Consider the following 20,423-nt stretch of genomic DNA (forward strand, 5'->3'; position numbering starts at 1 on the left):
AGGAAACGGGGTGCAGCAGTAAAGTGTTGCTGAAGATGACCACGACAGGCACATGACCCTGTCTGCAGCTGTTGGAGATGCACCCACTAATGCCAGGGGTGGAGGTGGCCTGTGCCTGCCAGAGGGCCTGTATGAAGCTATAAACCCTTCTGCTTTTGACCTCTGGCACTTTGTTTTAAAGCAAAGATGACACTACATCTTAGAAACCATAGATTTTTACGCAAAATAACAGCATCTCATTCAGAGGTGTGAGCAGAGAAGTAACTTCACCACAGACCACCTCTTTGGTGCATGTGGGTGGAGGTGCTACTCCTCGGGCACCCTCAGCCTCTCATCCAGTGCACATGGGGCAAGTGTCCCCACCCCACAGCAACCCCAAAGGCACCCTCCAGCAGCCATACATGTCTGGCAGCACAGGGAGCCTGCCTCTGGCAGCCACACAGGCCCATCCCAAATGTCTGCAGACCAAAACAACCATTGCCCTGGGGTCTGCCCTGGGTTGGACAAGGCGATGTGTGGTGGTGAGACCCATTCACCAGCCTGCACCCAGCTCCAAGCCTGTGGTGCTGCCTCCTTGGAATGGACAGGGAAAGACAGAACAGGGACTGGCCACTCAAACCCTCCCCTCCTTGCTCCAGGACTCCCTGGTTTCCAGTGAGCATAAAGTGGCCATTTTCTCATAGAGCTCAGTTTGTGACCATGGGGAACAGAGGGGCAGCTGGGTGATGAAGTAACTGGAAGCGTTGACGTGCCTGGTCCCATCACCATGAAGCAGTAGTGGAGGCAGCTCTCTGCTGCCTTGTACTGTGGACAGGCCACCAGTGCCAGCTATGGTCTGTGGCTTGGCTGTGCCCACCTGGCCCTTGCTGGGTGCCAGCAGGCAGCTGCTAACAGCAGCTGGGCAGCATGCGAGACCAGTTTGACTCAATTTTCTAATTCCCTTCTGCTGTATTCTCCAGGGTAAACACAGCCATGCACTGGGCGCCTCTTCTGCTGCCCTGGGAAACCCTGGTCCAGTGCAGAGGGACACCAGGAGAAAGCAGACACATCTGCCTTGTGGATTCACCCTGTTTATTGACTGCAAACAGAAGGCAAATATCTGGGACATGAGAGTTGTAATCTGACTTTGGCTTCTGATTTTCCTGTGCGACTGACATCACAAAGGAGGGAGGGAAAAAAAAAATAAATCTGTGTATAAAAAAAAAAAAAACAACAACAACAAACAAACCCAAACAGTGAAAGAGGAGACAAAAAGAATGTTGAACAATTAGTGCCATCTCATGTGAACAGATGAAGGCTTAATAATGGCAAGGAAAGTCAAAGCCGTGCCTAGTATTTCTTACTGCAAACAAGATTTGGCGGGGCGGGGCTGGGGGGGGGGGGGAGGGGGGCGGGGTGTGGGTAGGAACAATGCTTTCCAAGGAAAAGCAATAGAGGAGAAACCATCCACAATGATGTTGTCAGCAGCGCAGTTTACTTCGGGAAGACGGTGACCACCTCGTAGCCCTCTGGGGGAATCACCCGCTCCCGTGCATGCTTCTCGCAGTAGATTTGGTCTTCCACAAAGAAGTGTCCTTTCTGCTTGAGGTTGGTGCCACAGTCGCTGCACACATAGCACTCAGGGTGACGCTGCTTGTCCCGGATCTTCACAAACACCCCTCTGAGGAAGGAACCAGCACCTCTCAGCACCAGGCACCCACCACTGCCTCCCACCAGCCCCACCACCTCCCACCCAGCCCAGACCCACATGAGCGCCGAAGGGGGACAATTTTTCTCCTGCTCCTGACAAATGAAAGCATAGGCCTTGCCTCTGGTCAGGCAGGTGCTAACAGCACTTTTAGAGCCCAACAAGTACTGGCATGGGAGCTCTCCTCTGGAAAGCACTTCCTAGCTCTGGCTTGCCTTAAGTTTCGCAGGGACAGTCCTATCACCTGTGGTGGTAAGAATCACTGCAATGGCATCTTTAGCTGATGGCTGGAGACAGCACAACAGCCTTGAAATGCTCAGGATCAAATAACAGGCATCGGCTTGACCACCTGGGCAGCAAAATCCCGGTCCAAACCAACTGGATTGCAGAACAAATCCAGAAATTACTGCCTCCACCAACCAAGGGGTACTTTTGCTAGTGATGGACATGACAGGTATGTATAGGAGAAGCACAGAGACCACATCCCAGCTCTGACCTCAGACACTGCTGCTCAGGAGCTGCAGTGAATGGCTCCAGACAAACGTGGGCCGGCTCTTCAAAACTTCACTGGTTAACCCAGTAGATGATGAGGAAAACTACACAGCAACTTGTTAACTACCAACAGCAGCAACACAATTTGCCAGAAGTATAATTTTGTTCCAGCATCCATCTATATTTTCTGCAATTCATTAGTTTTTAGTACTATTCATAGCCTTGTGCTTTCTCTCCAGATCTACCTAGCTCGTAGAATAGTTGTAGGGTTTGTCTCTGATTCATATTTTTACAGGCTATGGATTGCCTCTGTAATGACTCTGCTGGTCCTTGGCGCTCCAGGCATGCCAGGACCATGCAGTCACAGCGTACTGGGTCTCAGCAACAATCTGATAGCTTGAGGTGGGCAGCATGGGAGAAAGCTGAATTCTTCGATGATGATGCAGGTGGGCTACCAGCGCTTGACTGCTGAAGTCAGCGTTAAGGTAAGAGGCTTGTAGGGAAGAGTTTGTGGTTGAGAAACCAAATAGTTAATCAAAGACATGGGTTGGGTCCTTTGTGCTGTCACACTTACGGCACAGCAGCTCTGTATCAACCCCACGCCCCTGCTGTGCTGGCAGTCAGACATACAGGCATAAGGACAACAAAAAATTATGTCTGCCTAGACAAGGTGGAGGTGTGTGGTCTACAACAGAGTGGGGAGCAGAATGCAGCTCTCCCAGTCCACACTGCCTCTGCCCACGAGGGCAAGTCAGCACTCCATGGCTGGGGGTGCCAAGACATGAAAAGCGTTAAATATACAGACCCTGAATGGAAAGGTCATTTTGTTTCTGAGTGATGTAAACAGATTTCAGGTAGGAGGCAAAACACTGCAGCAACAACTGTCTCAAGGTTTGTTTCACAAGGACATGCTTTGGTTTGGTCGTCCCGTCCCGTCCGTCCCCCCCCCAAACTCCTGCGTCCCTGCAGAAAACTGCAAAGTTAGTGCTGGTGTGAATAAACATGCCCTGAGCTGGCTCGTGGATGTGGGTAGGTGAAGTGTTTTGGGTGCAATGCCTCAGGCCCTCGCACAGGCATGGGATGTGTGGTCTGCAACCACAGGGACAGGCTTACTTACACAATGCCAGATCCACACTTGTCACACATGGGCAGCTTCTGGGCATTCCCAATCGATGAGGCCACCTTTGTGGTGGGGGCTTTGACGCTCCTAAATCCAGATGGTTTGGTAGGGTCTCCTGAGGGTGGAAGGAGAGTGCTTCAGAGCATGTGAAATGCGTGGCTCTAGGCTCTGCCTCCCAAGCAGATGGTCTGCTAGGGAGGGGTGACATTCTTTAACCTCCGCTCCGAGGCAGGGATTCATGCATGGAAAGGGGACAGGGATTTAGCAGGGTGTGGGGAGGAGGGAGAGAAGGGACATAGCTGAACCTGGCCCCGGAAACTTGAGGACCTGAGACTTGTGGGCAGTCAGATGACATACAGGCTCTTCTGATCTTAAAAGCCCATCAGACTTTAGCTGACGTGTCTCCCATGCACAGATGAAGCAAAGCAAAGTGAAGCCTCAGCCCGAGCCCCAGCCTTGGCAGCACCGGAGCGTGCCTGCCGTGTCCTGATCACGCACTCAGGGTCGAGCTGATTGCCAGAGCCAGGCTCACAAAGAGGAGGTGGCTCTCCTGGCAGACTAGGGAAGAGTGTCAAAGTCCTTTTCCAGTCTGCTGTGTGGTGTATGGTGGTGCTGGCTTCCAGTCTCCTGGAAGATTTGGTTAACAAACTCCTTGTTGCAGGGCCGTGGGGCACTGGGTACACCCTTGCACTCTCCTGCTGCTGCGTAGCATGCTCCAGGGACAGTATCGCCCTCATGAAGCCTCTGTAGGGCAGGGATGTCCTGCAGATCCTTCGCAGGAGACGTCTGCTGACCTGGATGACTACAATGGCAGTGCATCCTCAATACAGGATACAGGGCAAGCCTTGAAATATCTGCAGTGAGAAAGGGGCCTCTAACAAAATGACACCATTGATGTGACTTTTGCAAGAGGCTCAACACCAGGCAACAAGGGAAGGACAACTGCAGAGACTCCCATGACATTTCACCAGGAAGAGGGAGTTGCCGGGCAGACCCATGCCACCACAGATCGGGAGGGCTGCTGATAAAACTCTTCTGATTAGTGTCAAGCCAAGAGAAAACTGCACCAGTTGTTCCTGGTGTAAGGGGAAGACAAACTCTCCAAAGGCACATCCTGGTGACCAGCAAGGTCAAGGATATATCACAGCCCAAGGCAGCACCACTGACAGAAGGGCTGAGGGGAAAAGGTCAGGGAATGGCTCACCGCCTCCCCGTCACCCGCAGGGCCACTCCTTTGCCACTGGGACAGCCTTCAGCTCAGAGGTTTGCATCAAGCTCTGTGCAGAGATGTTGGTCCAGAGGTGCAAGTTCCCTAATGGGGGCAACAGCCCATGCACCCTCCAAACACAGCAGGAAGCACCTGGCCTCCAAGAGTTTACTGCAAGTGACCCTGGCTGGGAAGGAAGCAGCAGCAACCACATTTTCAGGCTCTTCCCTATAACCTCTGCTCACTCCCTCTGCTTCAAACAGCACTTCACTCACATCAACACTGACAGCATGTTTTTACATCTCTCTAAAGGAATCAGCTTAATCAAATACCCACAGGAAATGTAACCTGTTCCACCTTGCCAAACACCCTCCACCTAAGAGCAAAGCATCAAGCCTAAACAGAGACCAGCCATGATGCTTCCACACACCAGCGCCCACACACAGACCGTGTGTCCGGGGCCAAGCTCTCAGCACAGCCCACACAGTCAACGATGCCCCAGGGGACCTGTCCCAGCTGGGGAGATGGCTCCTTGCTGGCACTCACAAGCCGTGTCCTGGCTCCGAGAAGCAGCCACCAAACGTGCCATTTATTGCCGCAGACATGATCTGACTCAGCAGCGTTTGAGCCTGGCCGAATGGTGTGGCATACAGGGGCACTGTCTCCTCGGGGACGGACATTCCTTTGGGGCTGCGTAACCTCCTGGCCCTGCTCCACACGGGTGATTATCCAGCTCATGGTGGAGCAATGCCAAAGCCTATCCTGGCCTGTGATCGGGCAGGCAAACCTTGTGCCAGAGAATCCCAATAATGCTGAAAGTCTTCAAAGAAAGATAAAATAGAGAAGTTTTTGCTTCTTATCTTCTTCAGCATTGCTAAGCACAGGGGAGGACCTCGGAGGTGTGAGAAGTCCTGGCTACTCCAGTCTCTTCCATGTAGGAGCTGAACCCTGAGGGGCAAGTTGCAAACACTCAATATTTAAAAGATGCTTTCAGGTAGGTATTTTAACTGCCTATTAAAGACTCCAAGATCCTGGTTTCTTTCTTCCTATTGTTTCTTTATTTCCTTCATTTTGCTGTTTCCTTACAGATCCCTCAAACCTACCAGCACTCGGCTGATCTGTTTCCTTTTGTGGTGAGTATCTCAGCACCAGGCTTTTGTTGGATGACATTGAACGTTCCGCTGCCAAGCTAATAATACAAAAGACAAAGTCTCAACTGGCCTAAGGGAAAAAAAGTCATTCTTGGAATTCTTTTCCTATTTATTTGTTTATTTTATTTTATTTAAGGGGAGAAGAGAGTATGATTTGGCCTCCATCTAAGTTAATTGTTTTTTTATCACAAAGTCTATAGTCCTGAACTGCCTGAGTCCAGATGTCAGATCAAGAATTCTAAGCAGAGCAAAGTTTCAGAGGTAAAAGCTATTAAATGCTCACTGTAATGTAGCTTCCATATTTTTACATTCAGCTGCAGAAGTGCATCCTTTCTCTTGTGCAGTAGGATGGAGATCAGAAGCTTTAGGACTTTCTGAAGAGCCCGTTCCTATGGTACCATTCCAAGTCTTGAATGTAAGATGCTCTTTAATCAGTCAATATTATCTTAAAGGGGTAAAACTTTAGAAAGTATAGAAGAGCTTTCGCAACTTTTAAAATTCCTTCTTGACAAGTAAATATTGTAGGGGTTTATTTCTCGAGCACTCATTCAATGAATCAGCAATGATATGGGCCCATAAACACTGAAACTAATCAAGGAGAGGAAATTTAATAGTAAAGTTAGTGGAAGAGTCTGTTCCTGTGGAGATCATCTACACATGCTACCTTGAACAATCACCAGCTAAGAAAGGAAAAAAAAGTTTTAGATGTTACTCTTGAACATTGTACAAATCCCAGGGAATGGCAAAAGAGACGAGCACACTCAGATTAGGTGTGCTGTAAGTGCTTACCTTTCTCTTCTGACTCCAAAATCTCTTGCAACACGAGGAAAGAAGCAGATTGTCTGGGTGGCTCATTTGACTCTTGATTCTCCTGGAGCATCTTGTAAACTTCAGATTCTCTGTCTATGACGATGCCACCTGGGGGCTGGTTATGCTGGTCCAAACTGAGGAAGGAATAGAGAACATGCTTGTTAAATGGCTGAAAACTGAAGCTAGTCCCTCTAGCAAAATTACCACAGTGCATCATATGCCTGAAGAATGAATGTGCAAAACAAACGCACAACAGGATGCCATAAAACACAGAGGTGCTGGATGTGCTCGCACAAAACAGCTGCAGCCCAGGTGGGATCAGCACGCTGGGCTATCCGCATATCCCACTGTCAACAGGTTCTCGCCGACCGCACTGGCCAGTCCCCAAGTGTTCTCCCTGCCTTGCAATTACTATATACTCCAGAAATGAAAACTTTCCGTCCAGGAAATAACAGCTCTGTTTGTTAGTAGAAAAATAGATGGGAGTCCCATATTGGCAGCTGTGCCATCAATGCATGTTCCTTGCATCCATAAACTACCTTAGACTGCTACCTTACACCATTGTGAATCTCAAATAAAGTACACTTTATTCCATTAAAAAAAAAATATCTTTGCAAGTATGCTATGAATTGGTCCTAAAGGTCACCTTCACACAGTAACAGCTGTAGGATCGAGCACTAAAAGATCCTCTGCTTGGCAACAGTTTAATTTGGTTTTCAAGTGATTGTTGTTATTTCCATTTTATAGGTGGAGATCTTGAGCCACTACCCATTTACAGCATTTAACTAAGGTTAACGACCAGGGCAGGGGCAGAGATGGATTTCTCCCTGTGAAGACATAAGCCCCCGGTTCAAGCTGCCTCCTGAGGTGCTGCTGCTGCTACTGATGTCATGAGCAACTTGCACCCTCAGCCTAGAGCCTGAGGTGCTTCAGTGGCAGCTTTTGCAGTGTGGCTGAAAGGGTTGTCATTGTGCCACCAGAAGGGTCTTTAGGGGAAAAAAAAAAAGAGGCTGGAGGCAGTACCTAGGATGTTCTCCATATCTAGTGAGTACAGGATAAACTGCAGGCTTAAAACTGCAGGATATTCAGAATATCCCTTGGGAAAAGCTTTCCAACAGATAGACACCAAAATACCAGAGGAGATTGCTGTAGACAGGTGAGCAACCTCCATACTAAAGGATTTTAAAAGCATCTGGACAAATATCCACTGAGAATGATTTAAATAAATGGTTTAAATTGACCAAGTGCTGGGCTAGGGATGGACTAAAGGACAAGGGGGATTCCCGCCTGCCTTATGTTCTGTGGCTGGAGTAAAATGAGACAACCGACAAGTCTCCTCTGACAGCTCAATTACATAATGCAGCTTTATAACTGTAAATGGTCTATTAGGTTTCACCAACCCTGCACTCTGTGACTGCCTGAAAAGTAAATAAACATCCTGAAGTTCAGACTAAATTGCAAAGGGAAATCTTTTTCCTGAGGAGGCAACTGCGTACTTTTCATGCCAATGTGCAATTGAGTCATCTGGGAATCACGCTGCATAACAAACTCTTCAAGGATCAGAGGTAAAATCATCGCATATGTTATAAAATGAAATTTCCATAAAAAGAATTTCATAAAATGTTTCCATCTTTAGTAATTTTCAGTGGAGTGGGAAGCCAATTAGACTTGCAAGCAGCTGAACCCTTGAAGCCTGAATCTCATTTACTGAAGCCTCTCATCCAAAATAAAATAGTAACGTGCCTTCTATTACACAGAAAATGTTCTAGGTTATCCCAAATGAGAACATACGCCACATTACATTCGTCTTATGTAAATTCATGTACTCCCACCACTCTATCCACGCATAAAAACATTAGGCAAGAAGCCTGTCATTGCAGATTGCATACTAAGAATGTTTCACAAACATGCATTCAAAAAGCAAAGGCTAAATCATCTTAAGAGCACTAGAGTCAAACAAAGCCATCACATTTCAAACATGCATTGTGACAGTGTGCAAAACATACAGATCAGCTCTCCACAGCTTTATATCAAGGGTGGATACAGAAGACTTCTGAAAGCCTATTAAAAAAGATTTGTACCAGCAGAGTGAAATATCTCAACTTGTCAGGGCAGGAGGCTATGCTGCTTAAAGGAAAACAACAACAACAAAAAAAAAAAAAAAAAAACCAAAACAAAACAAAAACTCCACCAAAAAGCACATGCATCTTTTGAATGGGCAAGGCCATAGGCACAGGAATTGTGCCTGCAGGATGAGTCTCCATATGTCAGCTGATTTATGGCACCTCCTGTCACACAGGTACTTTATCTGCAGCGATCACCAGCAACTGGTGTCCTTTTCCATGTGCAGGAGCTCCCCAACACAGACGCTTTGTAGGGGACAACTCCAACATCCTTTGTTTGATTTCAGACTCAGATAACCGGACTTCACTGCTTCTACCACAGGCAACTTGCAATGCTAACTGAATAAACACTGGGTCACTGAGCTTTGAAAATTGGCAAGGAGATGGCAGTAAAAACCATAAAGAAACAACCTTGCACAGCATCTTCAGGAAAGCACAGCTTATTCTTTACTAATGTCATTTTACTATTTTATGCTAGCACAGTTTGTAAAGTTTACAAGTATCTCAAAGCTGGGCCACAGGAAGGCCCAGTACTTGGAGCACTCGGTTTTGGAATGAAACAATCGCTGACGCCTCGGGCTCCTTTGCGAGTGCTATCAGCTGCCTGGACCAGCACAGCCAGCACACTGTGACCGCTCCTGGAGAGCAGGGCATCGAGACAAGCAAGGGCAGTGACTGCAAGCAAGAAATTGGACTGAGTAACAAGGCAGGAATAAATCCACAGCCTCCCATTAGCTCTTGTCTGCTGGCATACAGCAAAGCTTGGCTGTGTGGGTCCATGGGCAAGGATGCCACCTTTTCTGCTTCAAAGCACGTAGTGCTCAGCCCAGGAGGGGACTGTAAGCAGCAGAGGGGCTATGAGATCTGGCTGTGCCCTTCAGCTCTGTCCCAAAGAGGCCTGGGGACTGACCACCTCCCTGGACCACAGGTCACACAGCTGCAAGCTGCTTGGTCACATAGCAAGGTACGTCTGCTGAAACTTCACATCTTCTGAAACAATTCAGCCTGGGTCGGAGCTCTCCTGTGAGATGGCTAAATGTGCTTTGTGCTTCACTCATCTCAATAGAATCATAGAATAGTTAGGGTTGGAAGAGACCTTTAAAGGTCATCTAGTCCAACCCTCCTGCAAGGAGCAGGGACATCTCCAACCAGACCAAGTTGCTCAGAGCCCCGTCCAGCCTGGCCTTGAATGTTTCCAGGGGTGGGGCATCCACCATCTCTCTGGGCAATCTGTGCCAGTGTTCCACCAACCTCAGTGTAAATTTTTTTTTCCTTATATCAAGTCTGAATCTGCCTCCTTCTATTTTAAAACCATTACCCCTTATCCTATTGCAACAGGCCCTGCTTAAGAGTTTCTCCCCATCTTTATTATAGACCCCCTTTAGGTACTGGAAGGCCCCTATAAGGTCTCCCCGGAGCCTTCTCTTCTCCAGGCTGAACAACCCCAACTCTCAGCCTGTCCTCATAGGAGAGGTGCTCCAGCCCTCTGATCATCTTTGTGGCCCTCCTCTGGACTCACTCGAATACTCAATACTGAAGTCCTCCCTGTAAATCCCTGTGGGCCAGCTGGTTCCCAACTGCCACAAAGAGCCAATACCAGAGAGCACCTAGGCCTTGTGATGCTGAGGCTCCCTGCAGGTCCTGCAGACCTCAGAGCATGCTGAGCATCCTTTGCTCCTACGGGCAGAAAGGCAACCCCAAGAGCAGCAACCTGTGCAGACACAAAGGCAGGAGTGGGAACACAGCCCAAGTCCTCTGTGTGCCCGGTGCCCGCCCAGGCTGCTCCAAACTCACAAGTGTTATCATCCAAAGATGGAGACCCACAGGGACTTGCTTCACCCCAAAATGAAACATGCCCAGTCACACCCATGGCCCAGCCCGCAGCCAGCAAAACAAAAGCACAAGGATCTTCCAGTTGCAAACAAAAACAGTCACTTCAGTGCAGGAGAAACACCAGCTTTCAGGATAAAGCACTCTCCTGCCCCCAGCACATCCAACTGCTGCTTCAGGAAGCCACCAGCTGCTGTCAAGGGTCTGCCGTGCGGGGCAATGGACACACAGACAGGCTGAAATGATGTTCTGGTGCTTCCCACGGCGTTGGACACAGACACAATGCAGAGAAAGCTCCCGTGAAGAGTCATGCACTGATGTTGGAAAGGTGAAATGTAAATGCCGTTTCCTTGTGACCGGCCAACGCCATGAGCCACAGACAGGGATGAAGCACTCGTGGACACCGAGATGCGGATGAACAGATGAGCTGAGCCGGCTGCAGAGACAGCGGGCAGGTTACCTGGGGAAATCAGGGCTAATGGAAGAGATCTGCCCCTGCAGGGAATCCATGATGTTGCTCTGCGAATAGAGCTGCAGGGGAGAATTGAACTGCACGTGCAGCACTTTGAGTCCTGGCACCTCCACTTCCATGGGGCTGTTGGGGCACATCTGGGCCGCGTGCTTCAGCTGCTCAGGCCCCACTCGGACTTGGCTGGGGACGGAGGAGGTGCTGTGCCTCCGCTGCGGTTGCTCGGAGGTCTGCGCCTGCAGAGGGTTATAGACGGAGGCGAAGGGAGCCTGCATCGCACTCATTGGTGATGGGCAGCTACGGGCCCACGTGTTCACACGGGCAGTTTGGGTTGTGTTTGGGGGTTCATTTGGGTTTTACATTGTGGAATTGAGGGATAATGCAGAGGAGGAAGAAAGGAAAGAAGGAAGAAATTAATGAAGGGCTAAACCAAATACTCCAAGAGCTACAAGCAGTTGCAGAATACTGTCTGTTCCCTGTGCTGGAGGGACACACCACTGAATACAAGACATTAAAGGCTTCTGGCTAATACTGTGGCTCTGGTCTGATACTCCAGGTGTGTCCACACACACAGAAAAATGCTCTATTGATGAGTGAGTGCAGGGGTTATAAAAGCAATGAAGACATGGTAGCAGGGTTTTCACTATGAACTAGCTACCTGATAATGCACCCATGGTCCCACTGTCCAGTCGAGGTATGCCACCTTCACTGCTTCCTTTCCCAAAGCTAGCCTGGGCACCCTACCGAGGGGCAACTGCACCTCTGATCCCAAAACAGATGAGCTCAGCAGTAAGGTTTCTCCCTGCTTGCTTTGCAACACCAAACCCAGCAGAGAAGGTTGCTAATGTTTGTCTGTACCACAGCCCTGCATTTACATCACACATCCTGTAAGGATGGACTGTGGGCCAGGTCTCCTTGTCATGTCACCTTGTGTAGTGGCAGGATCAGGCTGCTGGGTTCAGACAGGCTGTGCGTCTGCTGAGTGCAGGATGGGGATGCAGAAAAATGCCAGGTAAACCCAGAGCGAGGTTTACCATGTACAAATAACTCATCAAAACAGACAGGCTGGAATTTAAAGGCACCTAGAAGGCTGTGTGAAGGGAGAACCTACACATCCTGTGCATGTGCACTGGGGACACCACAGTGGGTTTCTGACAGCAGGGTGAAGCCCCTGGCTGTCACTGAAACCCAGCAACAATTAATTTACTTTTGATGACTCTCTAAACAAAAGTGTATTAGCGCTGAAGGTCTCATCCACAGCCAGCATTACTTTGCAAGGTGCTGTGTTTCAGCAAGGGAAAGATGAAAGAGATGCCATGTACCCCACATGTGGCAGGGCTGGCAATGGACCTTCCTGCTAGGAGGAGCACAGTGAGCCACAGCTCTAGAAGAAACCCATCCCTTTGCTGAGCCCTGTAAGAAAAAGGGCTCACCCACAAGTTTCCAGCCACATATAACTGGCTTCCAGGGAGTGCTCTCACCTGGAGGGGACTCCAGACTAGCCCAGAGGTGGTATTTGACTGCCAAAGGGTCCCATCAGGTTAACACAAAGTCAAATTTCCCTTGTCCTTGCTCCGCCTTTGCTCAGCCCCTGAATGAGGCTGCTGAAGCAAATAAGGAAAAGAATTCCATCACCCCAGCTGCAGCACCGTAACTCTGCCTAGAAGGGCCCATGCTGCAGATGGGGCTGCCAGTGCAAGAAACTGGTTTCAGTCAGGGGCAAGTTTTCAGGCTTTTGTTAAACCACCATCTCAGGTCTTTGTGCCCTGCAAAAGCAGAGGCTGAAGTCACTTTTGTCTCCACATTCACAAGTCAGAAATTTAGTCAAGTATCACCTAAAGCATTGGTCTCGCAGCTTCTGTTGTAAAAGTGGCCAAAGTCTTCCAGGCAGTTTGGTACTGCTGGACGGAGACTTAAGGCAGTTAAGCAACTTGAACAACAGAGCCAAAAAGATTTCAGAAAGTGCCTGGTTTATTGCTTCCAATTAAAAGAGGAACCTTGGACTTCTGAGATAGAGTAATGTCTTTGGTGACGCTCAGAGGCAACCACAAAAATCAACAGGCCCTTTTAAGGTCGGGATCCTTTCCAAACCCATATATAAAATCACTCACACAGGTATGAATGTGTCAGCTACTTTTTTAAACTCCTGTGAAAAACAAAAGTTCAATAATAAACAATAGGAAGATCCAAACTTAGGCAGAGCCTGTCAGTGACTCCCAGGCCAGCTGGGAACGGGGACACATGTGCTTCCTGCACTGGCTGGTACCCTTCCTGCCCGGCATTGCCCGCAAAGCCAGCACAAAACGCTAACTTTACAAAGTGCTCGTAACAAGCTATCAGGCACCTGTTCAGACCAGCGGGCTGGTATGTCATGCTGAACGCACGTGGAAACTGCGTCGGTCTCTGCTAAACAAAAACACAACAGCGTTAATTTCATTTCTGCATCTCACAGAACATTCCACGCTCCTCCGAGCCCTGCCCCTGGGAACCACAGCCACGCTCGTGCCTCTGCTCCTTCCCTTGTCCTGAAAGAGAGCTTTTCTGAGTTAACAAATTGGTACTCTCGCAGCAAATTGACCTCTCCTGGAGCCTTCCCTAGGGGACCCAGGCAGGGAGGGAGAGGCGAGGAAGATACTTACGGCTTGGCAAGCTCTGGGGCCCCAGATGATGTCTTTGACTCCACTGCACTGTTGAAGGTCTGGATGTTCTCTGAGGAGTACAGGCCTGCTGGGTTGTTGTACTGAGCAGTGATCACTCTGGGGGCAGAAGCCGTGGCAGCAAAGGGCACCGCGCTCCGGTTGTGTGCGCTTCCTATGTGCCTTATTTCCTGCATGCAAAGGAGCAAAGGCAAAAATCAGAGGTGCTCAGGCGTGCAGGTGGGATGCGACAGGGCAGCCCGGAGCAAGCAGCTGCTGCAATGGTTGCCTTTGTGTGTGGTGTCAGCTGAGGAGCACACGACCACGACCACCAAAGGCAGTGAGCGTTCTCCACATGTCATGTGGGCCCCTGGCCCTGTCCTGAATGGCTTTAGGCTGACCTTCAGGACCTTTTGGAGTTGATGTGCTGAGAACATAAGAGCTCAGAAACACTGCCAGAGCTCAAGCTGCCACACATGGAAGCTCCTCCAAGCCTACATTAAGCCACGGTACCTACTTTCTCATGCAAGACTATAGATTTTAAGCATTCCTTGCAATTTCTGAAAGCAGTGCTCGTTTCTGTGGAAAAATGAAGATAAGGGGCAGAAAGAGGATCACTCTTCAATGATATCTGAAAGTCTGGCTTTCCTTAGATAAGGGCAACCCCAAAAGAAGGGATTTGTCATTGCTACAAGTTCATCTTTAGCTAAGACTGGCATTCACAGCTGTCTTTGATGAACAACTTCGGACTTTCTGGACAAGAAATACCCAACACTAAAGGTGGGAAGATGATCCTTGTTAACATAAAAGACTGTCCACAGACAGCAACAGCTAAATGCCAGAAGTACAAGATACCACCCAGATGTTCTGGGTTTGCTGCAAACTGGAGGCTTCCAGAGGTATTAGTGGATATTTACAGACACTGGTTACAATTTAATAAGAAAGAGGACAAATCCAAGTTAAGTAAGACATGAGGCAAGGCTCCTCTGAATCACAGGCAGCGCTAATAAAAATAAGGAAATTTCTAAGCCCCATCATGAGGCTGGGGACTAGCAGCCTTGGGGCAGAGATAACAATATCCAGGGCTTATTTCTCCCCAGAGAAGATGCTTGACCAAAGCAAGGAGTAAGCACAGCAGGGCCTCACTAGAGGACGCAGAAGGAAGGCGTAACATTCTCAGAGGTGGCTGAAACATCCAGTGCTAAGAAAAAGCACCAAAATGATCATTTTGAAGTGTTTCAGCCAGCTGTGGAGACTGGGAATGGCTTCACTACTGGGCTAACGCCCAATGCCACAATATGAAACAGGGCCTTCCTTAAAATGCTGGTCCCAAGGTTCCCAGCTCTAATTAACACAACCGGTTCCCCCTCCCACTCCATACAGGCACTGACTTCTACAGTGACAAAGTGAGCCTTCACTGCCCTTTGAACATCTCACGACATTGTTTGATAGAGCTATAGTTACAGGATAAACACTCACTGGAAACAAGGATGACTAAATTCCTCTACAGTTTTTTCTTTAAATCACTTTTATGCCCCCAGATTTCCTTAGGCAGCCACCTAGCATTCCCAGACTGACAGATGTGAGTCATCTCGCTTCATGGCACTCAAATGCTATTTATGGCATCAAGCACAGCATAGGCGCCCTCACAAAAGAGCAGTGTGGATCCAAACACACTCATGAGTTACAGGCCATTTGAAATCAATGGGGTAGCTCAGAACATTCAGGTGTGGGGTGGTGGGACTGCTCTCCCACGGCTTTCTGGCCGATGCATATGGACGTCAGCCATGAAGCTTTCCCACATACCAAAGGAAGAAAGACCCTGGAGTAATTAGCTAATCTCCCTTTGTTACAATCATCTAATTCAAAGCACATAATAGCACTCATAAAAATAGTCTTTCCCATGGCAGAAACTGTGGATTTTAGCAAAAAAAGAAAATTACTTCAGCCTGTATATCACACCATTGGGAAAAGTATCAGTGATCAGCATTCAATACACATGCCAGCCCACCATTTGGAGGCCACAAGTAGAAGAGGGTTTCAAAAGTGCACATAAGTAGTTGGTTTAATGAAAGACAGAGGCAGAAGTTTTAGGCTAAAGGGGTTATACTCTTAGGTCAAACAGGCTCAAAGTTTAAATAATGTCATAACTTGTATTGTGGAAACATTTAAGTATTAACCAAGAAATAGAGAAAGAGAAGTAATTTATGGTCTTTTATTTTTTTTTAATCTAGTTTTCTAAGGAAACAAGGCATCTCAATTACATACTCTGCATGCATGTGGGCACATTCCTATCCCTACCAAGGACTCTTGAATCTGTCAGCCAAGCCCAAATCAGTTTGACAGTGACGGAGGCCTGAAGGATGTTTAAGCTCCTACAAGCATTGGGAAAACAGACAGCCAGCTGGAAGAACGAGACTGAAATCACATTAGTGCCTTGACTCCGAGAACCGCAACACACACTCAGGCACAGAATCCACATAGGAGATTCTGGCCCACCTTTGGCTACCAGGTGGGTGTTCTGCTGTGTAATAACATCCAAGACCATAAATTAAGCTTTCAAAAGTGTCAGGACATCTGTAGTAGCTCTCATGTGGATAAAGTCCACTGACTAGAAGGGAGTTTATAACAGGTTAAATAGAATGAGCAGTGCACGTGGTGTCTGAAGATTACATTAGAAAAAAAAAATAATCTCATCTAGAGAACAGTGTAGAAGGTGCGTAAGCTGAGAGTCTCTAGACAAGTATTACAAGAGCAGCAACATTATAGAGGGCATTTGGATAATCCAAACTCTCCAGCTCTTCCTGTCACACCGTGCTGCTTTTTCTGCTTGAGCTGTTGAAGGAATTTGCAAAGAACAAGTGCTTTCACGTAGTGACCCAAGATCAAAAGACTGCATTCTCACTGTCAAATGTATTTACCTAGGGATTTGCCAGAACTGCCAATCCAGGCCCTGTGCTGTGCAGCAGTTTTGTTAAAGCCACAGTTCCTGGAATCATGTGTTTATGTAAGAGTCTCTGACTTAACACCAGGAAAAAAAAAAATCAGAAATGTGACACTCCCAAAAAACTGTCCACCAGCAGGCAAGTGAAAAGTGTTAGTACAAAACCACTGCTACACTGTGCACATGTGTGGGGGCAGCATCTGGTTTATGCCGTTGAAATGCCTGGGGTTTGCAGCATCTCTGAGGCCGTGACATTCCCAGGACGAATGCAAGGAAAAGCGGGTGAGCAGCAACAAACACAACAACCCTGGCTGGGGTGCGATCTGCAGGAGTGCAGTAAGCAATGGTCTGTTTGCAAAGGAAGAGCTGGCAGTCAGACACAAGGACATGCTCTTATCCAGTCAGAGCCTGACTCACTCTTTATAAGTACTATGGAAGAGCATGACTAATATTAAATCTTTTGGAGACATCTTCAGTTGGCATCCACAGGCAGATCCGGAAGCCCTTGCCTCACCCTTCCTGCAAGCCATGGCGCTGCCTCAGTCCCCCGATGCCGGCCGTCTGCAGTGGGCTGCAGTGCGCTGGGGTACCAGCAGTGGTTATTTCACTCTGAAGCTGGGGTATGGAAACTCCCAAGTCTCCAGGTAGGATATTTAAGAGCAATATTTTAGCAATATAAACTGATATCGTGATAGTTAAACTGCTTTGGCTGCACAGACGCCAGCCTCCTTCCTTTGCTGAGGTTTATCTCCAGAGAGACTGGCAGAGTGGCTAGCCCAAGCTAAAATGGATTAACAACCGCACAAATGTTTCTGCTAGGGTATGCTTCTGGACTCAGAGCGGGCTCATCTTGCTTCACTTCCAAAATGAGTTGGACTTTCAAGGAGAAAATAAGCCACATAACATGACGAGGCTGGAAATCAGAAGACAATGGCTCAGCAAAAAGAGGACTGCTGTAGTTCCACTAATCCACCTCAAATTTACACGGTTGAATACATGAGTCTTCTGAGAGTCCTCCATTGGGCAGAAGCTGACTCCCAGCACAAGCAGGGCCACTCAGGGAGCCACTGCCAGAGAAGCCATTCCTCCAACAGCCTCTTCCCTACCTGAAGCTATCTTCTCCATACAAACAAGCTCCACACGGCTTTGGAACATGATCCTACGTGTTCCCAAGTCCTTCAGGCACCATCCCCATGGTGCAAATCTCCCCATCCCATAGAAAGAGCCTACTTCCCAATCCCAAAGACAAACAAGGTTTGCAGGATTCCAGTTTCAGGTCAAACACACAGGTCTCCTGCCAGACGGTTTTCCTGGTGCCGGCTGTTGGTGGCAGCTCCCTCTCCAGGGCAGGCTGGCACATCACTGTGTGCTGCAGATGCTGCACCATGGCCCTTCCAGCTTGGTGTCGAGGGGCTTCCCCAGCCCTCCCGTCTGGGAGCCAGCAGCCACAGTGTCAGGCTGCAGGGATGGGGAAAAATGTCCCTGCACCAGGACAGGAAATGGACCAGCATTTCCTACTATATTAGCTGCAGGCTGCGTCATGGGGAACTATCTGGGAAAACAATGGTCCCTTCCTCTCCCATGTTCCCCTCGTGCCAGGCCACGCTCAGCAGCGCTGAAGCCCAGCCTGTGAAATCCCCACAGCCGTTACTGCTATGCCTGGGGCCAGCCAGCAGCTCACAGTGTGGGCAGCTGCTTCCTCCTCACCATGCACCAGAGATGGACAGGGCTACCACCATTCCCATCCTGGGAATCGGGGCACAGAAGTCTAGGCAAATTCCCAGGTGTCAGCGAGGCAGACAGATGGACAGGCCAGGATGAGTCACCTCTGTGGGCTGAGCTGAGGCACAGCTCAGGTACTAGGAGCATAAAGCCACCCGGATGCCCCCGTGGCCTCAGATGCCCTCAGGCAGGTTGGAAGTGGTCTGGGGTGAGGGGGACTCACGGGTCCCTTCCATTGCATAGTGACGTGGCCAAGGCCATCCCGCCTGCACTGACCTCACCACCACCAGAAACAGGAAAAACCTGGAGGCTTTTTGTACTCGCAAAATAAACTAAACCAAGCCATAAGGTATTGGGCACTCCTTTCCCCAAAGCAGGGTTTTCCTCTCCCTGACAGCACAATCTGAAGGCAGCCGGGCAGGGCTGGGGTCTCAGAGGTGCTGGCTACTGCTCCGCTGCCTCTGCAGCCCGGGGGCTGCCCTCCTGCAGCACCCCCTGCCCGCCCCTGCCCCTTCCCAGGCAACCTCCCCACAGCCCCCGGAGGAAAGGCAGGAATGAGGGGCTACTTGAAGCCACTGAAACTTCTTTTCAGGTGTTGAACTGTCATTTAGAGACAGGCCAGCCTAGTTACTTCCTGAAGCTCCAGCTCTCAGAGTCAGGGGATTCACTCTGACCTTATGTTAAATATTAAAAAAAAAAGAAGCACCCAGGCTCTGCAGTTACAGTAAGAAGCGAAAGCCCCCACAGCCCCGCAGGCCACTGAAACAGCCGAGTGAGCTGGCAAAACCCGCTGCCCCACTGGGCCCCAGAAACGTGGGATGTTTTTGCATCCCAAGTCAGAGCCTGGAGGCTTGGGGTGGGCGATCTTGGATTGCACACCTCAAGAGCCACGCCATGAGGAAACAAGATTAAACTTTTCTCAGTATAAATGTTTACTCAGCTCTAAGAAAATGGGCCCCTGACCAAACCTCAGTGAACAAGAGCACTGCGGTCCTGCGGGCAGAGAAGGCGAGTGGAGACTGGCAGCCAAAATCCTGGCCTCATCCTTGCCCTTGCGAAGCCGCCCGAGGAGTCCAGGCTGCACTTGTGCCCAGCCGGCGTGGGGTGGGAGGCTGCTCATGCCAAACACACAGCAACGGTTCAGAAGAGGAGGTCCTCATGGCAAATTCTACCCCATGCTATGTTTCACCAGCTGCGATCACAAGTATTAAGAAGTGCCTTCACTTTCACCTCTCCCTCTGTTATTGTTTGGGGTTTTTCAGCTATGGAAAGATCTTTTGCAATGCTTTGAAATCCAATTAGAAATGAGGAAGGGTTTGGGGTTTTGTTATTGTAGGGGGGGTAAACCAACAAGGCTGGCTTCCCACATCCTCTCTCTCTGCGTCCCCGACACATTCCACGTCCATGCAGTAACGCCTTTTAACCAAAAACAGCAGGTCGCGATACACCAGCGCTGTTCCCTCGTCTGAAACACAATGTTGTTACTTTATATACCTATTGCTTCATGCATTGCCCACACACACGGCCTTATCAAAGGCTAAGCCAGCCACACGCCCAGTTTCTATAGCCCTTGCCTTCTCCGTATCCAAGGAGATAAAATACACAAGATGGAAACAATGACATCACTCTGTGAGGACGAGGAGGACAGGGCAGGCACTCTCAGGAAACCTTGGGAATACAGAAGTGGTTGTCTGTCATTGTCATCCCACAAATACCATGACTCACCTCCTGCGGCTACATGTCTGGAGGTTATTTCTCATTTTAAAAAACCCAAAACATCCTCATGTTTGAAAGCCCATGTCTTCTGTGGTAAAGAAGAGCTGATCTATCCATCTCAAATCATGAGTTTTTCACGGACATTCTTGAGGGGTGACGTTAATACTGGTGCCTCGCCAAAAATGGGGTATGTGGCCTTCAGGGAGCTGGACAAGCTTTTTTGGAGACAGTCCTGGTGTTGACTGCCCTCAAAACTTGTCTCTTTCAGCCCACTCCCTACATGAGCTCACTCAGCTCAGAGATCTAGGCCTCACTGACCTCAGTCAGTGCTACAAACATGGGGGGAATAAATAAAAAAATAAAAAGACAAATCATCTCCCACAGAGCCCAAGCCTGACAAGACATGGCATAGTCTGAGGGATCAAGAGTTTTATTTTACTGATGGGCAATACAGCTATAAACACCAGCACATGGGTCCAAAGCTTAATTCCTGATCCAGGGCCTAATTCCTGGTTC

At 48.9% G+C, this 20,423-nt stretch overlaps 1 protein-coding gene across 3 annotated transcripts in view; it reads right to left on the bottom strand.

The window, feature by feature from the left end:
- Positions 1-1,236: 1,236 nt before the first annotated feature.
- The window catches only part of PDLIM1 (PDZ and LIM domain 1), a 44,796-nt gene continuing 25,609 nt past the window's right edge, over positions 1,237-20,423 (bottom strand). Inside the window, exons 4-8 of one of the 3 annotated variants that reach the window (XM_086752435.1) lie at positions 13,234-13,295; positions 10,881-11,186; positions 6,447-6,601; positions 3,297-3,414; positions 1,237-1,660 (exon numbers count right to left, since the gene is read on the bottom strand). In XM_086752435.1, coding sequence (XP_086608561.1) covers positions 1,474-1,660; positions 3,297-3,414; positions 6,447-6,601; positions 10,881-11,186; positions 13,234-13,295 — 828 coding nt within the window. In that variant the 3' untranslated portion in view covers positions 1,237-1,473. Of the gene's footprint in view, positions 1,661-3,296; positions 3,415-6,446; positions 6,602-10,880; positions 11,187-13,233; positions 13,296-13,528; positions 13,717-20,423 lie in introns of all 3 variants that reach the window. The other 2 variants (XM_086752434.1, XM_086752433.1) reach the window with 2 other exon arrangements.

This window comes from Chlamydotis macqueenii, chromosome 7, assembly GCF_036417535.1.
Source record: "Chlamydotis macqueenii isolate bChlMac1 chromosome 7, bChlMac1.mat, whole genome shotgun sequence".
NCBI lineage: Eukaryota > Metazoa > Chordata > Aves > Otidiformes > Otididae > Chlamydotis > Chlamydotis macqueenii.